At 29.6% G+C, this 21,469-nt stretch overlaps 2 protein-coding genes and 1 long non-coding RNA gene across 5 annotated transcripts in view; 2 read left to right on the top strand and 1 right to left on the bottom strand.

The window, feature by feature from the left end:
• LOC126743431 (alkaline phosphatase-like) overlaps positions 1-21,469 on the bottom strand; it is a 653,262-nt gene that overhangs the window by 532,022 nt on the left and 99,771 nt on the right. The gene's annotated exons all lie outside the window — the stretch shown is intronic.
• Positions 11,459-12,968, top strand: LOC126743435 (uncharacterized). 3 transcript variants are annotated; one of them, XR_007662870.1, is made up of 3 exons: positions 11,459-12,147; positions 12,226-12,539; positions 12,607-12,968. It is a non-coding gene; the product is annotated as an uncharacterized LOC126743435 (long non-coding RNA). The 3 variants fall into 3 exon arrangements; XR_007662871.1 differs by having other exon boundaries at positions 11,459-11,757; positions 11,862-12,539; XR_007662869.1 differs by having other exon boundaries at positions 11,459-12,539.
• On the top strand, positions 16,049-17,749 carry LOC126743432 (tigger transposable element-derived protein 4-like). The gene is made up of 2 exons (XM_050450533.1): positions 16,049-16,915; positions 16,979-17,749. Exons 1-2 carry the CDS (start codon positions 16,633-16,635, stop codon positions 17,344-17,346), a joined length of 651 nt encoding a protein of 216 aa, XP_050306490.1. The 5' UTR covers positions 16,049-16,632; the 3' UTR covers positions 17,347-17,749.

Raw genomic sequence — 21,469 nt, forward strand, 5'->3', positions numbered from 1 at the left:
ATACTACTACTAAAACTATACTTTAAAAATTACTCTTGTGTAAATTATATATCCATTATTTAATTTATAGGTATTTAATTTTTTTAAAGCAGCTATTATAATATAAAAGCTAAGAATAAGCTTATCATATATATTTTTTTTAAATAGTAAAGCTTATAAATACACGTATCTTTGGGCAAAATAGTCACACAAGTAATTTAAATTAACCTTTTAAGTAATAAAATTATATATGCTATATTTAAGGTTCATTTAAAAACATTTCAATTTTTACATCTTAAAAAATTAATTTAAACGCGAATTGTATGTCCAGAATTTTATGCCTATGTATAATTTAATATTTATGAGATATGCCGATGAGTTCGATGATATATTAGGATTAATTAAATATATATATTTTTTTTAATTCTTACAATACACCTTAATTGTTTTTCAAAACCAAAAAAACGCGTTCGCTTACATGTACGTAAAACCGCTAAACGAAGAAGGAAGAGAGAAAAGCAAATTGCAAATGCTCAAAATATGTCGTAATCGTTTTTAGCGAAATAAAAATAAACCAACAGCGATAAAATTTAATGTTACACTCCTGGAATACCCCACAAATAGCCTTAATATACTATATGGGAAAGCAATCCTTCTTATATTCAAATTCAAATTCAAATTCAAAAGACTTTTATTACCACTTAAACATTGTACATAGAAAATTAAATTTTTTTAATACAAGAATTTACACAATGCTAAGAGTAATGCGGACTGAACTGCGATTATAAAAACAACCGATAACACATACACGAGCTAGCGCGCATGTGCTGCTCAGACCGTTAAAACATACTAACCTAATTACAACTAAAAGAAAAATAAAGACATTCCCAATTATAATTATTAAGAAAATAAGTCATTAAACCCTAAAGACATATAAAAGATAAAAACAAAAAAAAATATAGTGTAATAATTTACTATATCAATTACATTAATATAGGTACCATCTGTGCAATAGACAGAGAGGAGGAAGGGCGGCAAAAAACACGAGCCGAGGCTGAAAAACCAGGGCAACACGACGCAAAAATGAATAGATATTTCAAAATGAACCATTTAATCCAATTTAAACCATTGACAACATTTAATTTCGATATAGCACAATAAGTTTTAAAATAAATAAAACTTATTTTAAATCTTAAGTTAGGTATACAGGGTGTTTATTTGAAAACTTCCCACCACGGATTTATTGAAAACCACTGTTTAAAAAAAACGCCGAAATACGTCAAAAGGTTTGTCAAGGGGGACAACTTTCTAACCTTAAATTACTTCACCCCCTTTCACCCTTTGCTCCCCAGGGTCATCCCTTTAAAAATTTTAAATGGCAAGGGGTATCGAGTAATAGCTTGTTTAAAAGGTCTTTCGAAGTCTTTTATTTTGACGTTTGATTTTTTTTAATCGGTCGATTCGTTTTTCAAAAACATGTTGTGGGATATCATGGCAGCTGTCGATGATGCGTTGACGAAGTTCATTCAAACTTCCGGGTTGGGGAGTAAACACAATAGGTTTTAAATGACCCCATAGAAAAAAGTCTAACGGCGTTATATCAGAAGATCTAGCAAGTCATTCTATAGGCCCCCTTCGCCCTATCCATTTATATGGAAACTCCTCGTCTAGCCATTGCCGAACGGGAAGAACATAGTGAGGAGGAGCGCCGTTTTGCTGGAAATATATTTCAGGCTTTTTATTTTGTATTTTAGGCATTCATTTTAATATTCAAACAGCGCGAACATAAATATTTCATGATAAACTCGCTAATCTTCTAATTTTTAAAATGCTTATTTTTTTAGGATATCATAATGTTAGCAATTAATATTATATTGTCATAACTATAATGACAACGCCGCGAATCAGATGTTCATCATTCTGAAATCATCGCGAACAAGCGAGCACATCGCACGATTTCTTTGACAACATGTGGAAGGATAGCGAATCTTCCGGAACCACGGTCTAGCGAGTATTTTTTTTTGTACATAAGGAACTTTTACCGCCAGGAGGCCATTTCAAATCGGAATATTGGCGCGATATAATAGAAGTAAATAAATACAGTGTAAGCAAATATTTCTGGAAGGGTTAGGTGATGATGTCTAGTGTGTACTTGTAAAATAAATTGTTGACTATTTTTCTGCAGTAAATGGTGTAATTCCCATCTTAACAAATCATAAAAATGCTACAATACATTTTATCTTTCAGTTTTTCACAATGAAAACTGATAAAATATCCTCCCGGAATTCAAAAAATCTCCAACTACAATATTGTAACATCCGAGAAACAGAAGCAACTCGAACGTTTGAATTTATTGTGAAGAAATATCTTTAATATTTATAAGCCAAAGTAAACATCATATTATTATAATCCAGTCTACATAAAAACATAGCGTTTTCCCGAAATTTATAAAATCGGAGTAAAAACAACAAATTTCAAAAATGTTTCAGCAAGGAACAATTCAGAATCTCATTCGGATTGTTTCGAAAAAATTAGACGCATCAGACAAACGCAAATGGTGACTATCGGTGACAAGTATCTTCATCCACAAATTTAAGATATTTTGGATAAACTTGGTAAAGGCTAGTCTTTAACTACCCTCGATCTTAATAGCTTTGATAAGATCGAAATGAAATCTAAAGATACTCCGAAGATATCTTTTTCTACCGAGAACGACCACTACGAGTCTATAAGAATGCCCTATGGACTAAAAAATGTTTCATTAACATTACAAAGAGTCAAGGATAACATCCTATATGGTTTAAGATGAAATTTGTTTAGTGTGTTAAAATGATATAATAATTTTTAATATATCCATAGAATAACACATATGTCGTTTAAAATAAATATTGAATAAACTTCATCAACCCAATTTTAAAATGTTAGTGACAGTTATTTAAAAATGAAGTTCAATACTTAGGACTTATAATCACCGCTTAAGGAGTCAAACCTAATCCAGACGAAATTTCAGCTATAATAAATTTCCTTTTATCTAAATTCTCTAAAGAAATAAAATAATTTTTGAGTTTATTAATCTATCATGGTTAATCATGAGCAAGCTAATGACGATTTGTCTCAAGAAAAATAAAAAAACTGTTTTAGAATTTATCACAGGGTTTTCCAAAGCTATGGCTATTTTATAGCCCTATTTTATGGCTAATTAACATAAAAGAACCAAATAGATAACTATAAGAAAGGTACTCCAGATAAAAAAGCTGACATATTATCTTGTACATGTTTAAATGCAGTAGAAATAGAAAAACTGATAGTATTTTTAACAACTCCGGCGAAATTAATTTTGCAATTTAGAAATTAATTTTGCAACCCAAATAATTTTGACATATCTAATTTGGTCGTAAGTGACTCAACAGTACAAGGTGACAGATGAATAGCACACAGAAAAAACGATGAAAGTCCATTTTTTCATAAATTGATTTTTATACTTCAAATTTTTCTTTGATATTTTTGATACCAAAGTAAACGGAAATATCGATGACTAGATATCACATAGAAACATGCATTTAAATGTATCGCATATTCGGGAAAAACGATAAAAGTCCATGCGTAATTTGGAATAAATAAGAGTCCACATTAGCCGCTAGAAACGACAAATTTCTGTGAGTTCCGAATCGGCTGTTACATAGACGTGTTGTTTCTTGTATGAGTGTGGTTAGGTGTGCTCAATAATAATTAATAAGTATTCCTATCACTTCTGCGTCACCCTTCACCCAGTCAACACGTGGTCGTTCATTTTCCTTTCCTATCCTTCAGATTCCTTTCGTAAACCCTTTCCTACCCCTTGCCGTTTTCTATAACGTGCATTTAAGTATTACATTTTGTGAAATTTATCGATTAGGGAAACAGGGTACATACCCGACGGTTTTCCCGAATCATCAAATCGTGCTGGCAGATTGCCTAGTAGTAGAGCCAATAACCTAGGAAGCAAGTAAGCAAGTATTCCTGTGCTATAGGTAAATAAACGAAAAAAAGTAAACGACATGGAATGGTGGATGTTACGAAAAAATTAAGGGTGCATAGCAATTAAACTGGACCTGATTGTCAGTGCTAACGTTTCAAATGTTTCTCAGTGATTAGTGATTGTAATAGAAAATAAATACTTAAAATGTTTAATAATTTTGAAATCTTCGACGAACAGAATTCTTATCGAGCTGGTCTAATAACAGTCGTGCCTGTCCAAAGGCGAAGTCCAGACTTGCTGAAGCTCAACTACCCAAGTTTAACGAGGCTTCATATACTTACAGAGTAAGATGTAATTTAGAGGTGAATAAGAAAATTATTAACTTTCAGGTATGTTAAAAGGTTATATTTATGTTATAGTATGTTACATTTATGTTATTGCACGGAATCACTCCTCACAGAATACAAGCAATACAGAGTAATTTGAAACACGGTGAGGGAGCCCCCAAAGATGCCAGGGGAAGTCACGAAAACAGACCACATAAGCTGTCAGAGGCTACGATTACTAAGTGTAAGTGATAATAATTATGTAAGCATATTACATCATTTAAATACAGATCTAGCCATTACAGAATAGCTAAAACGAAAAAGACATACCTTTCTGCAGAATTTAATGTTTCTAAAATGTATGACCTATTTATAACTAAGTATCCAGAGGTCAAAATATTAAACAATCGCTATAGAGAAATTTTAAATAAAAATTTTAATATTAGCTTCGGTTACCCACGCTCGGACACTTACACTCAATGTGATGAAATAACTGTGAAATTAAAAAATCTAGAATTAAAGAAAATGACAAAAAATTTGTTTTAGGTGAACTGAAAAATGTTGAGATTTTTTGAGAAAAAAAAACACCTTGCCAGAGCTACCACATTTTATGATAGAAAAAGGACATCTAAAAAATTGGATGGGTTGGAAGAGGTTCAGATGACGTTTCCAATACGTATTCACACATGGAGTGTGACAAAGATTTTGGTTTGGGTACCCAAAAATCAAAAACAGAAACTCCTTCCGATTGGATTGATGTACTACCATCATCTAGGCTAAAACCAGCTCCGTTTAATGTAAAAGACACAAATCAACAATATTGCAAAAAAATGGCGAAAGACCTAGGAACGCTTTATAGAAAAAAATGTCCCTTTTCTTGCAGGCCTATGAAGGAAATAAAATTTTCTATTGACCATCCAAGAATAGCATATTATCGCGTCTCATTCTGAGAATCAGCTGATCTTATTGAAAAGATTGTTACATTAAACCAAAGTGGTGAATTTAGACTCCCGTATCATCTATATCAAGGTATGAAATTTTTTAAGATAAAAACATACACATAATAAGTTATCCCAAAAATATATCTATGTTGTAATAAGAATTATTGCCATTAAATTTAATACCAAAAAAAACGTACTTTCATATTTTTTCCCATTAAAAGCAGGTAATTGCATTGCATTTTAAGAAATATCACAAGTTCGGCAGATATTAAGACATAAAAACTATGTTTACACGAATAATAGAATATAAAGTTAAGTTAATATGCTAATTATTTATTAAAAATACATAATCGACTTACTAATAATGCGAAATTAATTAAAAAACGCCTTTCTAGACATTTCTTATTTGGGCATTCATCGTTTTTTCCGTGTGCTCTTCGCATGTAGGTATGGATGTAAGACAACGAACTCCATTCAGCATGTCATCGGTAAATGTCAACTTTTGCACCACCGGAATATAAAGAACGGCATGATCTTGTTGCAAAGATACTGCATCAACAGCCCGCAGAAAAACTAAACCTGTTGTCAGCAGCCAAGGTGCCATATTATACTTATAAGCCAGAACCAGTTCTTGAAAATAAGCAACACAAATTGTATTGGAATCTCACTGTACTTTCATAACAGTAAGAAAGTAACAATAGGCCTGACCTAATACTAATCGATAAAATTTCTACACAGACAACCCTTATTGATGCAGGTATTCCTAATAATAACCTAAGAGCAAAACATATTAAAAAGATTGTTAAATACAGGGATCTAAGACAGCAGATACAAAGACAATGAAAAATAAGAGAAGTGCGGATAATCTCAATTATTGTGTCAACAACAGGAGTAATACCAAAGAGCATGATCAAAAATTGAAAACTGCTCAAACTTAAGGAAAGCATCTATTAGCTAATGCAGAAATCTACAATAATATTTACATCTCGAATCGTCAGAAAGTTCATTGGAAACGCAGATAACGTCAACGAGTGTAGAAATATATCACGTAATTTTAGTTGCTTGTAGTGTATCAAAGTGTATTATTTATAAATATAGGTAAAAAACAGAGCCCGATAAGATGGAAAAGGCTATCCTTCTGATATCTAAAATATCTGGGATAAGTGAATGGTTCCTCCTTCTCCAGGGGGAAGTACGATTACCATTTTTGATGAACTCTATAATAATAATAGATATATTAATAAAAGAGTGATTTATCTAATATAAATAAGCAAATTTTTAGCTATAATGATTATAGTATGATCTTGGTAATAAATATAGTGCACCTAGGCAACCAAATACTGGTATATGCAAAACGCTGGCACTTTAAAATTACTAGATGATTACAAACTAATAATTTATTTATGTAATTACAACAAACGCAAAACTTCATTGACAAACAATAAAATAAAACTCGACTAATTTCATAATTCATGGAAAGCTTTACTCAGCAAAAATATTTTTAAATCGACTTAAATATTCATATATATAATTTCTACATTTAATACTAAATTTATATAATTTATTTATTTGTCGTATGTAAGGTGATAGCAAATTATATAACATAAGCGCGAGATAAGATGATCATATTTTTTAGTAGGAGCAGCACTGCCTTACAAAGCATAAAAGTGTTTTTTTTTTATATTTGATAGCAGAAATACTTCGGTAGTTAACCATCCGTAAATCCAATTCTATAATCAATTTGAGAATTATAATAACAGAAATTATTTGTTGCCTGTAGTTACGGTTAATTGTAAGACATAAATACTACTTAAACAGACTTTAACTGCACTTACGTCTTTTTTCGCTAATAATAGCCTGGATCCGTCATAGTTTACAATTTCAAGATATTGTCAACTGCGAGATGAAAAAAGATATGCGTAAAACCCGCCATTTTTACTACAGTCTCGCGGATAACAATGATGTTTTCAATATGTCGACAATTTTCATGCTAGTTACGGCTTTGTGTTCTCCAGTTCTGTCATGCATGGTAAACTTTGCATCGTTATTATTAACAAACAATACTTGTTTTTGAAAAGTGAAAGAAATGAAAATCTCAATTTTGACAAAAATATGAGTAAACAACTTTATGCTTTAAATGACAAAGCAAAACAATTCTGTTAAGTAGAGTAAATAGGTAGAATAGCATTTTTTCTTTTTGTAGATTTTAATATATAATTTTAAGTCAAGCTATTCAGTGCATTTTGTAGGGTTATTACCAAGAAACCACACCACACCTAAGCAATGACTTAACAATGTTCCTATATGCCAGAATCAACAAACTTCAGTCAACAAAACAAAATCAAACAGAACTTATATAAATTAACTCTCTTATATTTTCTCAATCTTAAGATCTGATTTAAGGTGTTGGTTTATGACTATCTCTAAATATTTTTTGTGGTTAATCTACTATAAATAACTACGCAGACCTTCTACAAAAATACTATCGTAATCTAGAAGGCTTGCCATTAAAAGGGAAAAGGAACATATAATTCGTTTTTGAAACATTTATCGATAACTTGAAAGAGTCCAGCCCATGCTTGATTTTACCAATTTTGTCAATAGCATAATTCCTCACAGACTCCCATGTCTCTCCCAAAAAAACCACCCCTGTATCTCCGGCATACGGTATTATAGTTTATTTTTATTGCAATATTCATCAGAAAAGAATTGATGTAGTTTATAAAGAGAATTGACTCAAAACAGTATTCTTAGCCTATGGTTGCTTCAATAGAAACTGGCTGCAGTCGGGCCCTGGCAGGTAATTGGCAAAGAGATTTCACACAGTCTCCTTTACACCGAGAGATTTCAGTACCTAGAGGAGGGAGCAGATTGTGAGAGTCCGTGTTAAACGCTTTGGCCAAATCCAAAAAGACTGTGAGAATCTTTTTTTGACTAGACACCAATAGCGTCAATTTAATTTAATTTAATTTTGAGTTACATTATTCACAAATCTATACACTTTTCAAGAACTTTCGAAAATGTGTTAATAATGCTAACTAGATGGTAGTTATTTATATTGGTCTTATTCACAAACTTGAAAATTGGTTTAACAATAACAACTTTACAAGATTTTTAGACCTTAGCTGTTTTAAAAATTAAATTGATTATATGCGTAAGTGGAGATACAATAATACATATGAATAAGCTATAAAGGTATACAAGAATATATGGATGTGTTATTTAATTTTTAAAGTTACACCGTCAGCACAAATTATTTAAAGTTTCAATTTATTTAATAATTTTATTTTTATTTACTGGTCTTAGAGATAGAATATAGTGCATCTGATTTCATTTTTATCAGATTAGGAGAGGTTTTTATTTCTTTGAACGTGTTATATCCAATATTTATTAAAAAACATCAATATAAAAAAGTCGATATTATAATTAAACTTATAGTAGTAAGTAACTTATACTTATTAGAGTTATTATAAAATATATTATGTCAAGCTCAATGTCATAATTTATAGTATTGCAATTTGATGCTTCATTTATAATTTTGTACATTGTTTTAATGTCACTACCACCATTCCGAATTTGAGCACTATAAAACTCATGTTTCCTTTTTTTTATTAAGTAAAGTGTTGCGATATTCGGTAAATGCTATTTTGTTTGTTGGAGTAGAATGCTTTAAACGATGTGTTTGTTATTTTTTTCTTATTTTTATGCTGGTTATTAAGCTAATATTAATCCATGGTTTTAGATTTCAGATTTTTTGTCTACATATATTTTTTTTTAATTACAACTTTCAATAATGATCTGCGATAGCAGATTAAATGATAAAATGTAGGTATTATATGATCCAAGTTAGAAGAAGAATCAATTAAAACTCTTGTAGGAGAATTATAATATCGCAATAATAACGGTAGATATCTAATCTACCAGAAATAGTACTTCCAAATCATAAACCATCATATATATGAAGTCCTTATTTTAATTCTTTGCGTAAGTTTGTCTCTTAGGCAATAGGAGTTAAAGGTTGCTATAACAATTATGGTTCACATATTACATATTATACTTATATTAATTTTTTCGCTGACCGCACGCTTAATAATCATTTTATATCGTATAAATATAGGTGACAGATATGTAAACAATAATAATTATAATGTAGTCTCTAACTTGGTTAGTTAACTTGCTAAGTTAACTTGCTCTCTATTTTGCTAAGTTAGTATTAACCAAATCAACTTGTAAAAGACACCAAGTCTTTGCCTCAAACATGTTTAATAAAGCTACACGTGTTTTGCACCAGTCTTTAAACCTATACCATTAGGATTATATTACAGTTTAATTATATTAATAAAATTTAATTGCAATAATTTTAATTATATTTTGATATCTTGCTGGTTAAAGTGAAAGAATTTGAATCGAATTGAATAAAGGATATTGCTTAGAGTGTTTTCCCAAAAATTGTGAAAGACTAAGTTCTAAAGTAAGTAAAAGATATTAATTTTGTACCTTGATTTTAATACTTTACATATTATTTTTAATAATCCTTTTTACTGATATCTACATGAAAAATCAAAATTAGGATGTTATTTGGATTTATTATTAGGATGGGCTTTAAAAATCAGTTGATTCTTTTAATTACAGAGATTTAAAAACCTCCTAATTCTTATCTTCTTGCCTCTTAAAAAACTTTTTTTAACAATATCTCCATTAACTTGGCATCTTAAACTCTTATTGAGCATTTTTTGTGAAATATAATTTAATAACACAATTTATATTACCAGAAAAAAAGGAGCTTTAGCCGTTTAAGAATAGCTTGATATAAAACTTCAAGGCAAAGTATCTAGAATTAACTCCTTCTCTTTTCTTCCTCTGAGATTATCTACATTTAATTGTTTATTATAAAATATATCTTATTAACTTAAATAATATTACAATATAGAAGTAAAATTACCTAATGATATTGCACTTAATTTCCTTTGTTTTTCTTAATATCATTTTTTTTTAATCTTATCTATTATTTCTATTTCTTGTAGTTTATTTCGTTCAATGGTCTTTTGAATCATGATAAAAAAATATATTTTTAATTATTTTACCTAAAAAAAACTTATCCATTTTATCTTAAGAATGTTATTATTATACATACATTAGTACCTATACCCAAATTATTACCTACAGAGACTACCATCAAAAAACACCCAATGACATAGGCGCGGAAACAAGTCTTGCAGTATAAATAGTTTATGCTACTAAATATATTATACTTTGTGAGAATAATCCCCTTGAGTGTTGAAATAATTTGTAGAAAAACCATCTTAGTAAATGATACTCACCTTAATAAATATTAATGTTTTAAATCTATAGTACTTTTATATATGATTCCCAGCGTATAGTTCCTTATCAAATCCTTCCTTAATATTAAAACTTTTATCGATCCATTTGGCAAACTCCCCAAATAACTCAAATACACCTAAATCTTTATTACACCGCAGGGACATTTGGAAATAGCAAATATATTTTCCCGTTTTCCACTTTATGCCTAATCGGGCTAAAAACTATATAACACCATTATTTTAAAATTAAACTTTGTTTGCGGTCTTATTTCTTCATAAAAGTGTTAGATAATAATTAATTATAAAAAATATATACACAGAAAGTTTAAAAACTCGTTACTGGGTATCGTGGCCAAATGGCGGTTTCAATTAACCAACGAGCAGAGGTTGAGCTCGTTTTAGTTAATATAATTATTCATAGACCTGGCAGCTTCAAACCGCTTGGCAAACTGCCAAATTAAAATGTATGGGAGCAATATATGTTTGAGCCCATGTGTTTGTTTCAATGCGGGCCACTCTATATAGTTACAGATACTATAACACTTTCCAATTAAGGCTTATATGCATATTAATTATTAGATAAAATATAGATAAAATATATATATATATATATATATATATATATATATATATATATATATATATATATATATATATAGAAGGTTAATAAAATAATTTAAGATTTTATTGAGCCGACTACCAAATGGTCTCATTTATAAATTTAAAAGTCTATCTATTTAGTTATATGCACGATAAAATGTGCATGGACATGTAGTGTAAAAATAGATATTAATTTTTTTATATTTATTTATTTTTCCTTATGTGCCTGTGAAAACAATAATTTTAATACTTATAAAATAAATTTTTTCAATTAGAAAATAGTATATTTAAGGTTTCAATCTTGTTTTTAAATTAACTGCTTAGAATAACTAATAAAAGAAAAAAAACATGAAATTAAAAACTTAATATCTTATATTTATTTTGTTTAATATAAGTGTTATTAAAATATTATATTAGGGTTCTTTACTGTCCTAGGCATTATCTTTCAGTAGCCGCATCTGATATGCGAGATTACGGATTATTAATTTTAGTTAGTAGAATCTCCTGTAAAATAAAAAACTATATCCATTTAAGTTCCCCTAAAAAGCAAAATTCAAGCAAAAGGGTTACAGACTTAACAATTTTAGATACTGCTGGTATCCCTAATACTATTTATACAATGTACGAGTAAAGTAAGTATTTTATTATTTGGTTATATATAATAGGTATTTTTTAATATTTTCTTTTATTTTTGGAAAAATATGTGACTTTAATTTTTTATGGCAAGAACTTAAAGAAAAATTAAAATTTGATGGTTGTCGCATACCATTATGCTCAGTTCTAAAAGAAATTGGCTTTAAATGGAAAAAAGATGATCCTAGAAGGAGGCTTTTAGAACTGCCTAATATAGCATTTAAACGTGTCGATTTTTAAAGTCGTATATAAAAGAAAAAGAGAAAGAAAAGAGCATATATAAATTTGTCTTCCTAGACGAAAAAGATTTTTCAAAATGGAACCATAGGGCGTTCATGGCAGGATGATAATAAAAAGAGCGTGAGAAAGATTAAAAGCGATGGTAAGAGGTAAGATTAGAATTATCTTTTATCTAAACTTATCATTTATCATTTATCTAAACTTTTTATGTATAAATATTATTTTAGATATATCATACTTAATGCGAATGGGAAATAAAGATGGATTTATTGAAAACGCAGATCTTATTTTTTCCCTAATGAGTCAAACAAGCAACTACCATGGTGAAATGAATCGGGAATATGTTTGCTTTGATTTGTTAAAAAATTTAACTGATCCATCATTAATAATTGTGGACAAAGCTCCTTGCCACATCATGCTCTTAAATAAAAGAACTAAACAGTTCTTGAACAAAACCAGCAATTCAGGAGTGGCTAATTACCGAGAATATAAAGTCTTTAAACAATATGTTTAAAAGTGAACTTTTAAGAATTGTTGCAAGGTAAGTTTCAAAAACCAAGTTTTATAATATATTAATATTTGCCTTTAATAATTATAATTTTTTTTAGAAATAAAGCAAAGCAAAAATATTTTATAGATGATCTGGTTGAGCAGTTCAGTCATAAAGTTCTTCGCCTGCCACCATATCACTGTATGTTTAAACCAATCGAACATATATGGGGCATATCCAAATCCTATTACAATAAGCACATTAGCAGGGATGGCAATTCACACCAAGATTGCTTAAACATGTGGCATAGAGCACTGCAAACCATAACACCTGATATATAGAAAAATACAATAACACATACGGAAAAGGAAATTTTAAAATGAGTGCACAGAATCAGATTAGTAGTAATACCTACTAAACAAAACATATAATTTTCGTATTATTATATATTATTGTAATATATTTTATATTTGTTAAAAAGCTTTTTGTTTCTTTTCTTCAAAAAGAAAAACGTGGAAAAAACCTAAAATGTAGGCAAAATTATTAAGCATTTATTATTTAGACTAAGGTGGGTGTTATTTCTTGTCGTTTAATATTTATTATACTTTAATAATTTAAAACTTAACAATATTTTATAAATAAAGTGTTTTACCTGATTACCAGGTATAAAGATAGATAAGGTGAATGTAGGTTAAAGATTATTTATTTTATTTATAGCAGGTAAAACCACAATAATTTAAAACTTGACAATAGTTTATAAACAAAGTGTTTTACCTGATTACCAAGTAATAGATTGACGATTATCCTTTTGAAGTTCTCTTTGGGTGGAAAACAAACCAAGCCTCATAATTTTCTGCCAATTTAAAGTTTTAAAGTAATTTTATAGCTTTTGTCATGGATTGATAAATTATTTTACAAACGTGCAAACATCGAATCATCGTGCAACTACATAGAGCAAGAGACAGGTAAATTTTAATTATGACATACCTAAGTGTTTTCTAATAATGTTGAGGTGCATCTTGGATGTATTATTATTTTCCAGGGTATAATTATAGATTCAATCCTATTTTAAACATATCTATATCAATGTTCTCAATTTTAAATTTTTTTTATAATTCAGTTTTAATTCTTGGACCTCCACTGGGAAAATGTCTAGTATTTTCTTTTCCTTGTCTTCATCTAGATTAACATATTTGTGCGTAAGATATTCCTAATATACAAACTTTATGCACTAGTTTGTATATTAGGAATTGCCCAGACAGTCACCGAAAACATAGATTTTTTAAACTTCTATTGAATCCATCCTTACAAAAATCTTGGAGAAACATCTGTCATGTAAGTCCGACTAAAATTTCCGACTAAAATGTACTATCGACTAAAATGTCACTAAATATCGAGTTTGCTCCAAACACTCTTCTAGTTCTGATTTCAACAACCCTGATAATCCTGTGCGTCTTAGGCGGGATGCTGAAGTAAAAATGCTATTCACATGTAGTAGAAACACAACTTCTATTTGTTCAGTTTAAAGAAAATGATGACAGATCCCGATTGACATTTTCTTCTCAAAAACTAATTTCTCAAATCGACTTAATCCACCTTAAGTTATACACATTTTTGGATAACCATGGTCATTTAGTCAATTTAGAAAAAAAGTTTTGGTTGGTTTATTAACATTTTTTTAAGAACTTCTCTTTTTGTGACCAGCATGACATTGTAAAACAAATTGTTCAAGGTAAGGATATTAGTAGGTAATATCTTATTTTTAAAAAGTCTATTCAGCTTTTTGAAAATCGCTGAATTTAAACTATTTTAATTATAGCTTAAATATTTTAAAAATACCTAAGGTAAACTACCTGAGACATTTTGACAGTAAATGCTATGCTTTTTGTAGTCCTATTTTATTTACTGACCCATAATTAAAATCATGTTATTTGCTTAAAATAAAATTGTAGACTAATATAAAACCCTTTAAAATATTATTTAGAACCTTAATTATGATCATAACTACTGTTATATTCAATTCTTCCTAATAATAAAGAGTTACATATTTTGGACCATTAGGATGAACTACTTATTAGGATAATTAATTTTAACCCGATTAGAATATAATATTGAATACACAATATACTGCCTCAACCTGTTTTATTGTGCCTCATATTCCATACTTACTGGAGACAACCCCACTGACTTTTGACATCTTTATCCGATTGTAATCAACCAAAAATCCAGAATCGTAAATTGTTTTTATTTGCTTATACTAAAAAAATATATAAAAGAAAAAACATGCATATTAACTTGTACAAATGTATTTATGTTATATCTAGTCATTATTAATTAATTTATTTACAATAAGAAGCCAGATTTTTTCCAAGAAATAGGTTCAGTTTTGGTTGTTATAAAAGTTAAGATTTTATTTTCCATAATATGTGGATATATATTATTTTGTTACAATTATATAGATGATTAAAAAATATATATGTTTAATTTTTTATGTTTCTTACATGTTTCTTATAATATTTTAATCTCTTATGGAAACACAAAAAAGCAGGTAATCTTTTCCGAATATCCAGAAAATATTAGGATTTTCTGTTAAAATGTGCTTTCGACCTGCAACAATTCCATTTTTTACATAAAAGGTCTTATTAATATCATACTTACAGTTTACAGTATTTAATTTAAAATATATTGTATTTATTTTTAGGCGTTTTATTTAAAATATGCTTCCACACCTATCGTGCCAATTTATAATTCTTGATAAGTATCTATATCTAAATATCCTAAACAAGCAATATCTTGAGAACTAGAATTAAATCAAATAATATTTTAGTTGATGTGTTAATATTAATGTTAAATCACTCGTCAGCGCATCACTTCTGTAATTCTGCAAATCACACTGCACGTCACACGCATCAACTTCTGTAATTCTGCAAATTACTTCAAATTTAAATATCGCGCAATAGATCAGTCTTAAAATTCCCGCCACACGCCACGCAAGATGGCTGCCCCCGTCTTTGTCAACAATGTTAATAAAGCTGTCAACAGAATTTCTGTCTGTTTATTAGGCAACACGCATTTCTCTATATTTGGGTTCTGTGCTGTAAGTATTTAAGCTTTGTGTATGTTACGTATTTTGATCTGAAAGATACAGCGCGACTATATGTGAGTGAATAATAAGATCAGTGATATTAGTTGTGATGCAAATTTTTGAGGTGAGTTTATAGTTTATTTTAATATTTTGTTGATAAAAGCTTTTCTACAGGAAAATTTTGTATTTTATAGTTACGAAAAAGATCAAAACCGTTTGGAGAGTTTAATGGATAATTGGCAGAGGAGGCTCCCGTTGACGATGAGGAAGAGTATGAAAATGAAACTAAAGAAACCTAGACTTAGGTAAGAGGTGTAATGTATAAAAAATTAATTTTATATATTTTTTTTACTAAAAAAATTCTTTTTACGGATTGTACCTGAATGCAACTTTAATTGTGTCGTGTTTTTTTTTTTGTTTTTTTTTGTTGTTTTAATTTTTGTACACGTAAAAAACATTAATTTTAATAGTGTTTTTTATATACTTGAAATTACTTAGTTTCATCTCTGTGATTACTTTAATCCGTTTCCTGAGGATGACTTAATATAAGTCGAAACGTCAACATTTAAGCAAACAGGTTTCTGTTTTATTTCTGACCTCACCTAACAACCCTTCGCAATATAAAAACGAAGGTTTAGATTATTTGTAGGTTTACAAAAAAATCACACTTCATAGGAAAGGGTGTATGAATATAGAGTGAAACCTCCTGATACGGACACCTCCAATAGACGGACAACTCCCTTGAGCGGAAATTTATTTTTGGTCCCATTGAAAATACACTAAATTCCCATATGCTTTAACGGACACTCTCTCGGGCGGACGCGGACACCTAAAAGTGGTCCGAAGAACCGCTAAACCTTCTCTTGAGCGGACACAGAAAAAATTTAAACACGCAATCGGTGGTTGCATTGGCGCCAGAGCCTGAGTTTTCCCCGAAACGACGGTACTACTTGCATGGCACCGATTTGTCGGGATGTTTTTGTGTTTTGACTGTTTTGTTAATGCATTTGGCTTTAGTTTATTGTCGTATCTTCTAGCGTTATTAGCGTAACAACCGATATGTCATCGAAACGTAAAGTGCTAACTCTTAAAGAAAAAGTTGTCGTAATTGAGATTTTTATTAAAGACAAACTAAGCGTACGCGACTTAGCAAAATGGTTTGGAATAGGAAAAAAACAGGTAGCTGAGATTATTAAAAATAAGGATGTTTTATTAAGTAAGTTCCACTCAAATATAAATGTGAATGAAAAAAGAAGCTTCCTAAGAGAAGAGGGCAGAAATATTGACAGACAGTGCTATGAGTTGTTCATTAGAGCTCGAAGCAAAAATATTCCATTATCAGGTAACATACTTCAATTATTACACATATTACTATATATTTTACATGTGCCTATTATCTTTTTAGGTACAATTGGTAAAACGAAAGCCAAAGAAATCGCTGATGGTTTGGGATATAGAACTTTCAGTGCATCAGAAGGTTGGCTGCAAAAGTTTTGTACCCGGCACAACATTGCTTTTAGAACTATCAGTGGGGAGGCCGCAAGTGTGAGCTCTGTCGATGTCACGACATTTTGGGAGAAAGTACCATCTATAATTAAGAATTATGCTGCCAAAAAGATCTATAATGCTGATGAGACTGGGCTATTTTTTACTTTTTATATAGTGCTTTCATTTCAAAATGATCCACCCTTAACAACTTTCTTAAAAAAAAAAAAAAAAAAAAAAAAAAAAAAAAAAAAACACGTAAAATTAGATATACAGGAGGATGTTTAATTATGCATTAACTAATGGCCAAATGGTTAAATCAATTTGATAAAAAAATGATGCGTGAAAAACGAGAAATTTTATTAGTTCTCGACAATGCATGTTGTCACCCAAAGCATATAAGATTGAAAAATATTAAATTGATTTTTTTGCCTCCAAACTGCACTTCTATTGTACAGCCTTTAGATCAGGGTATTATTAAGAGTTTTAAAACATTTTATAGGACAATCATTATTAAAAAACTTTTATTAGCCATAAATACTGCTGAATCAGCCCAAGAATTAGCCAGAAAAATACACGTCCTAGATGCAATTTACTTGCAATTTTATAAACATTGCATGGGACCAAGTGACAAAGAAAACGGTTTAAAATTGCTTTATTAAGTATGGCATTACACACTCTAATAGTTCAGAAAATATCTGGGAAAATGAAGACGACATTCTATTGTCACTTTTAGCTCAAACGTTGAGGAATAAGGATAATTTTGGAATGATAAACAATAATGATATCAACGAATTTTTTAATGTAGACATTGAATTAATATTGGAGCAAATTGATGACCTTCCTTTGGAGGTTTTGAATCAAGAGGAAGTAGTGGTATCGTCCGATGAGTCAGAAGAGGAACACGTTGAGGAAGAAGATGAATTGACTACTTATCAACAGGATTTTAATATGATGCGACAGTTAAAACGCTTTACTCAGGCTAGGGGTGACCTGTCTGCTCTAGATTTACTATCTAAGCTTGATCTTCATTTCCAAGATACTTTGCTCAACAGAAAAAATCGACAAACGTCTTTATTAGAATATTTTAAACATAAACAATGATCTTAATTTGTACATGTGTTCCAAAATATTTACATATTATTTCTTACAAAAATCTTTATATGTATGTATGTACTAGTTTAGTTTATTTTCGGTTTGTCATTTCATAAGTTTTTGTTTTGGTTTATTTTTTAAGTTTATTTTTTTTTTCATAATTATAATTATTTTATAACCCTAATTATATACTTATTGTCATTAAATAATTAATATTAAACTTGTTTAAAAAAATAACATGCTGTTGAATTTTGCTTCTGTGTGGCCTTTTTCCCTTGGACAGACACCTCCGTTGAGCGGACACTTTTTGAAGGTCCCATGAGTGTCCGCTCAAGAGAGGTTTCACTGTATATATAAATATCAAATGGCTGAAACATGAACCAAATACGAAAATCAGAAACAGATCTTATAATCTAATTAGAGATCTTTCTAGAAATACTGCTATCTCGCGAAACAAAATTGATCCTGTAGAATGTTGAAAATACATATTTACTGACAATATTTTGGATATTATAGTAGAAAACACTAATCGATATTCGCTTTCTGAAAATTTTTCCCGCAAAAGGGATTATAAGGAGACAAATAAAGCTCAAATATTGGGACTATTAGGCTTGCTAAATTTTGCCGAAGTCAATAAAAGTGGCAGGTTGAATACCTATCAACTGTGGAATGCCAATGGTATATTTAGATTAACCATGTCTGTTACCAGATTTTGGTTTCTAATACGGTTCTTACGTTTTGACGACAAGGACTCTAAACAAGAACGGAGGGCCACTGACAAATAGCACTTATTAGGGAGATTTTCGTTATTTTTGTCAGAAATTGTGAGGGTGCGTAGATGGAAAGCTTAAAGCTTTCAGAGGCAGATGTAAGTGTAAACAATATATACCTTCAAAGCCCTAACAAATACGGGATAAAGATATTCGCATTGGCAGATGCTAAAATATTTACACTAAAACACTAGAGGTTTATGTTGGGCTTTAGCCAGAAGGTTTGCATAGGCTTTCCAATTCTGCAAATCAAATCGTAAAAAGACTCTTTTCTTGCGTTGATCGTACTGGAAAAAATATAACACTGGATAACTGGCTTACCAGTATTACTATATGGTTTACCGGTCTTCTCTTAGATATGAAAAAAAATCATAAATTGACCATAGTGGGTACAATTAAGAAGAACAGGTAAGGCATTTCTCCGGATTTTTTGGATGGGAAGATCCGTCCACCTTACTTTAGTATGTTTGGATTTCATGATTCTTGCACTGTGGTTTCTTATATTCCCAAAAAAGGAAATTCCCAAGAAAAAAAAGGAAGAAACATGCATAGCGATAGAATAATTGATACTTCTACGGGTAACAAGTGCAAACCTGACATTGTGACTTTTTATAATCAAGCAAAAAGCGGTGTAGACATTGTCGACAAACTGTGCTTTACCTACATTTGTGTAAGGAATACCATGATCGTGTTCTACAGTATAACAGTATACAGTGTAATCAACAGCAATATTTCAAAAAATATCCGATCGCGTGCTTCTCAGGTTTTGAAAATTACCGAAAGTAACGAAATACAACCGCAGAGATACTATAAAGAGTTATTTAGTTTATTTAAATAGACGATTAACACACTATAGTTATGTTAAGTGTCAAACCTATTTATGTCTCGAACATTCATTTGTTATATGTCACGAATGTTCTGAATCGACAGTACAATTTTTTTAAATGAGTTTTATTTTTTTTATGGATTTATATAAAATTTTTAACATTTCTAGAATAGTAAATTAAATACGGTTAAAATTTGTGCTTTTATAAAAAATATTTTCATTTGGCTTGCATTAAGTGCCTTTAAAAAAGTTTCTATGCTATTTCTATTTTCTTCTATGCTATTTCTATTAATTAGACGTGTTTATTTATATGACGTAATTTTTTTCTTCTTATGGGCTTATTTATCAACTGATTTCAAAAATAATCATATCAAATTATTCGGAAAAAGAAACTACTATTGTACTATTTTTTGTTGCCTTGAAGATAAGTCACTTAAAACGAAACTCAATTAAGGTGAAACATTTATTGGGCATTACTAATAAATAAATGTATGTTTTTGCTAGCAAAGATTAATGTGTTTTATAAGAAGTTTTATAGTAATGATAATTCGTTACAATATTATCATTATTATAAAGCTTCTGTAAAGTACTAAACGTTAATTTGAAATGTAATCATAATTTATACGTGCAACCACAGCTATAAATTTTCTATCGCATAAGATCTCTAGGAGCTGCAACCCGTTTTACTCGAACCACTTAATTAATATTAATTTTACGCTTTCAAGAAACTTAAATGCACTTTATGTTACTACACTAATAACATTAATTTAGAAAGATTTTTTTTTTGTTTCTGATAAATAATAATAAAGCTGATTTACCAACTTTGTTAATTCCAAGCCACAAATCAAAATATTTTAATCACATAAAAAAAAGTTGGAGTGAAGGTTACAGGCCGTGGGTATAGTTTTTTATAAATAAAATATTTTCAAAAATACAGCCTTAATTTCTCTTTACTAGTTTTATTTGTTATGGTATGATGTTTTGCCTTGAAAGAGACTTTGAAAATTACAACAAAGTGCGAACCTAGGATACAAACAAACACGCACATAAAGCAACAGTTACATAATTACAAAACTTTTAACAACAAACACAAAGTTGACTAGAAGTATAAATCGTTCAGTACAGGTCTTGTCACTTAAAAAATCAAAAAACAATAAAATAAAATTAAACTATAGTATCAGTGTCGACATCTATCAGTATGTACATAGTACCTATAACGTACGTTTGGACAAGAAATAACTAGATGGTAGACGGGAACACTTTTTGTGTTTAGGATTGTTAAAATTCTTATTTTATTGAAATTGCAGTAATATAAGTTTTTTTTAAATAGCCTTTTTGGTTACTTAATATTGTTGTTTATTAATATTTTTGTACTTGTTTACATAACACGACTCTAGAAGTATTCTTTTATAAAGATTACTCTCTCTATGAAGTAACAGTTTTAATGTTAAACTTATGCTCCGTGGTATGTATGTTCACAAAGATCAGAATGATATTTGTGTTTGTTGAGTCTTTTGTGAAGTGACTAAGATGTTTGACCAATATAAGAGGTACGGATCTAACGTTGGTTTGGTTACAAGAAGACTAGAATTCTGCGTTGTAATATTAAGAATGAAGAATAAGGTAATTTTAAGCAGATTACTTCTCCATTTCTATGCTGTTATTGGTTATATCATTAGTTTGATATGTCGAATGAGTAATAATTTTTTTTTCGAAAATC

Source organism: Anthonomus grandis, chromosome 12 (genome assembly GCF_022605725.1).
Source record: "Anthonomus grandis grandis chromosome 12, icAntGran1.3, whole genome shotgun sequence".
Lineage (NCBI taxonomy): Eukaryota > Metazoa > Arthropoda > Insecta > Coleoptera > Curculionidae > Anthonomus > Anthonomus grandis.

Excerpts from the sequence above, each read along its gene's own strand:
- LOC126743432 (XM_050450533.1), top strand. The coding sequence starts at position 16,633 with ATGTCATCGAAACGTAAAGTGCTAACTCTTAAAGAAAAAGTTGTCGTA. Across the intron at positions 16,916-16,978 it reads CAAAAATATTCCATTATCAG|GTACAATTGGTAAAACGAAA; the intron begins GTAACATACTTC and ends TTATCTTTTTAG.